General features: G+C 42.8%; 1 protein-coding gene across 1 annotated transcript; it reads left to right on the forward strand.

The window, feature by feature from the left end:
• Positions 1-3,157: 3,157 nt before the first annotated feature.
• On the forward strand, positions 3,158-3,649 carry LOC138888174 (uncharacterized). Its single transcript, XM_070169991.1, has one exon. It carries the CDS (start codon positions 3,158-3,160, stop codon positions 3,647-3,649), a length of 492 nt encoding a protein of 163 aa, XP_070026092.1.
• The last annotated feature ends 401 nt before the right edge of the window (positions 3,650-4,050 follow it).

The raw sequence follows: 4,050 nt of genomic DNA on the forward strand, positions 1-4,050 counted from the left end.
GGTTTGCCACAGATTGAGTGGCGAGGTTCTTTAGACTATGTTCCCAGTAGGGTAATTTCATACTTGAAGGCCCAACAGATGGTTGGGAAGGGTTGTCTTTCTTATTTGGCCTTTGTGAGGGATGTCATTGGAGAGACCCCTACTATTGATTCTGTTTTGGTGGTGCGAGAATTTTTGGATGTGTTTCCTGTAGACCTATCGGGCATGCCGCTGGACAGGGATATTAACTTCGGTATTGATTTTGTGCCAGGCACTCAGCCCATTTTTATTCTACCATATCATATGGCACCGGCTGAGTTGAAAGAGTTGAAGGAGCAGCTTCGGGAACTCTTTAAGAAGGGGTTTATTAGGCCTAGTGTGTCACCTTGGGGCGCGCCGATTCTGTTTGTGATGAAAAAGGATGGCTCTATGAGGATGTGTGTTGATTATAGGCAGTTGAACAAAGTCATAATCAAGAACAAGTACCTTTTGCCGCGTATTGATGATCTATTTGACCAGCTTTAGGGAGCGAGGTTGTTCTCCAAGATTGATTTGAGTTCAGGGTATCACAAGTTGAAGATTCGAGACTCAGATATTCATAAGACAGATTTCAGGACCCGTTATGGTCATTACGAGTTCCTAGTGATGTCTTTTAGTCTGACTATTGCCATTTAGTAGTGTTCATGCATCTGATGAACAGTGTATTTCAGCCTTATCTCGACTCGTTTGTTATTGTATTTATTGATAATATCCTGGTGTACTCTCGTAGCCAGGAAGAGCATGCCCAGCATTTGCGGATTGTGTTGCAGCGGTTGAGGGAGGAAAAACTTTATGCTAAGTTCTCCAAGTGTGCGTTTTGGCTTAGTTTAGTGGTGTTCTTGGGGCACATGGTGTCTAGCGAGGGCATTTAGGTGGATTCGAAGAAGATAGAGGCGGTTCAGAGCTGGCCCAGACCGTCCTCAGCTACAGAGATTCGGAGTTTCTTGGTTTGGCTAGTTATTACCGTCGGTTCGTGCAGGGTTTCTCGACTATTGCATCACCCTTGACCAAATTAACCCAAAAGGGTACTCCTTTCTGGTGGTCAAATGAGTGTGAGGCAAGCTTTCAGAAGCTCAAAACTACTTTGACCATGGCTTCAGTTCTAGTTCTACAATTAGCTTTTGGTTCTTATATAGTATACTGTGATGCCTCTCGGATTGGTATTGGGTGTGTCTTAATGCGGGTGGGGGTGGGGGTAAAATGATTGCTTTATGATTCGTTCCAGTTAAAGCCCCATGAGAAGAACTACCATGTTCATGACTTGGAGTTGGCTGCCATTGTTCATGCATTGAAGATTTGGAGGCACTATCTCTATGGTGTGTCTTGTGAGGTATTTACTGATCATCGTAGCCTCCAGCACTTGTTCAAATAAAAGGATCTCAATTTGATGCAACAGAGATGGTTATAGCTACTAAATGACTAGGATATTACTATTCTGTATCATCCGGGGAAGGCCAATGTGGTGACCGATGCCTTGAGTAGGAAGGTAGTGAGTATGGGTAGTCTTGCATTCATTTCTATTGGGGAGAGACCTCTTACATTTGATATTCAGGCCTTGTCCAATCAGTTCATGAGATTGGATATTTTGGAGCCCACTTGGGTTCTAGCTTGTGTGATTTCTTTGTCTTCCTTATTTGATCGCATCAGAGAGCGCCAGTATGATGGTCTTTGTTTGCTTGTCCTCAAGGACAAAGTTTTGCACGGTGATTCCAGAGATGTGACTATTGGAGATTATAGGGTGTTGAGGATGTATGGCCGGATATGTGTGCCCAATATATATTGGCTACGGGAGTTAATTCTTGTGGAGGCCCACAACTCGCGGTATTCCATTCATCCGAGTAGGGATGTGCATGGATCGGATTAGATCGGATTTAGCACATTTCGGATTCGGATTTCCGATTTCGGATTCTAGAAAATGTAATCCGAATTAATATCGGATCGGATCGGATTTTAAAGTTTGGATCAGATCGGATTTTTGGATTTAGGATCGGATTATTATGCCTCAAAGTTGCAAACTCATATGTATATTTTCTTTGTAAAAGAGGAAATACAGTAAGAAAAATTAATGTTTATGCAATTATGAGAGTACTATATATGGTGCCATAGCTAAATCGAGCAATTATAAAGGTAATAACTTGGAGAAAGATGTAAAGGAAGTACTGACTATCCGAAATGAAAGTTTAGTATTAATATATACCTTAATAATTTTAGATTGGATCGGATTAAAATTATACCAATCCGAATTGAAATCCAAAATTTCAAGAAACACAATCTGAAATCTGAAATTTGAAATTGAACGGATCGTTTCGGATTTTAGATATCCGATCCAAATGAATAGCCCTATATCCAGGTGTTGGGAAGATGTACCAGGATTTGAGACAGCATTATTAGTAGAGGAGAATGAAGAAGTATATAGTTGGGTTTGTAGCTCGGTGTCTCAATTGTCAGCAGGTAAAATATGAGCATCAGAGACCGGGTGGCTTGCTTAAGAAGATAGATATTCCGTAGTAGAAGTGGGAGAGGATCACTATGGATTTCATAGTTGGACTCCCACGGACTTCGAGGAAGTTCGATGCTATTTGGGTGATTGTGGATCGGCTGACCAAGTCCGTACACTTCATTCTAGTGAGTACTACTTATTCTTGTGATCGGTTGGCTGAGATTTACATCGGAGAGATTGTCCGCCTGCACGGTATGCCCGTTTTCATCATTTCAGATAGAGGCACGCAGTTTACATCGCAATTTTGGAGAGTCGTGCTGCGAGAGTTGGGCACTCAGGTTGAGTTGAGCACAACATTTTGCCCTCAGACGGACGAACAATCCAAACGTACTATCCAGATATTGGAGGATATGCTACGCGCTTATGTCATTGATTTTGGTGGTTCATGGGACAAGTTTATGCCGCTCGCGGGAGTTTTCTTACAACAATAATTACCAGTCGAGTATTCAAATATCTCCGTATGAGGCTTTATATGGGAGGCAGTGTAGATCTCTGGTGGGTTGGTTTGAGCCGGGAGAGGCTAGGCTATTGGGCACTGATTTGGTTCAGGATGTTTTGGACAAGGTTTAATTGATTCAGGAGCGGCTTCGCACGGTGCAGTTAAGATGAAAGAGTTATGCCGATAGGAAGGTTCACGATATGTCTTACATGGTTGGGGAGAAGGTTTTGCTAAAGATATCACCCATAAAGGGTGTTATGAGGTTCGGGAAGAAGCATAAGTTGAACCCTCGGTTCATTGGGCCTTTTGAGGTGCTTCAGAGGATTGGGGAAGTGGCTTACAAGCTTGCCTTGCCGCCTAACTTGTCAAGTGTACATCTAGTATTCCATGTTTCTATGCTCCGGAAGTGTACCGATGATCCGTATCATGTTTTGGATTTCAGCACGGTTCAGTTGGATGGTGATTTGACTTATGACGTGGAGCTGATGGCTATTTTGGAGTGGCAGGTTCGGAAGTTGAGGTCAAATGATATAGCTTCAGTGAAAGTGCAGTGGAGAGGTCATCACATGGAGGAGGCTACTTGGGAGAGTGAGCGGGAGTTGCGGAGCAGATATCCACACCTATTTATGGCTCCAGATATGTTTCTCGACCTGTTTGAGGACGAACGTTTGTTTGAGAGGGGGAGGATGTAACGACCCAGTCAGTCGTTTCGAGAGTTGTTGCCCTGTTTTCCCATTTTCTGCTTCTTTTGTGTTCTGCAGCAGTATTATGACTTATCGAGTTAGTTGGTTTGGGTCTGGAGTGATTTCAGAATGAATTGGAACACTTAGTGTCTTAGTTGGAAACTTAAGTTGGAAAAGTTGACCGGATGTTGAATTATGTGTAAACAACCTCGGATTCGAATTTTGATGGTTTTGGTAGCTCCGTTAAATTTTGGATGTAAGAGTGCGTTCGGATTTTGATTTAGAGGTCCGTAGTAGAATTAGGCTTGAATTGCTGAAAGTTGGAATTTTGGAAAGTTTGACCGGGAGTTGACTTTTTGATATCAGGGTCGGATTGGAGTTTCAGAAGTTGGAGTAGGTTCGTGGTGTCA

This window comes from Nicotiana sylvestris, chromosome 3, assembly GCF_000393655.2.
Source record: "Nicotiana sylvestris chromosome 3, ASM39365v2, whole genome shotgun sequence".
In the NCBI taxonomy this organism is placed as follows: Eukaryota; Viridiplantae; Streptophyta; class Magnoliopsida; order Solanales; family Solanaceae; genus Nicotiana; species Nicotiana sylvestris.

What these genes read in the sequence shown, in the direction of transcription:
- LOC138888174 (XM_070169991.1), top strand. Translation starts at nt 3,158, where the DNA reads ATGTCTTACATGGTTGGGGAGAAGGTTTTGCTAAAGATATCACCCATA.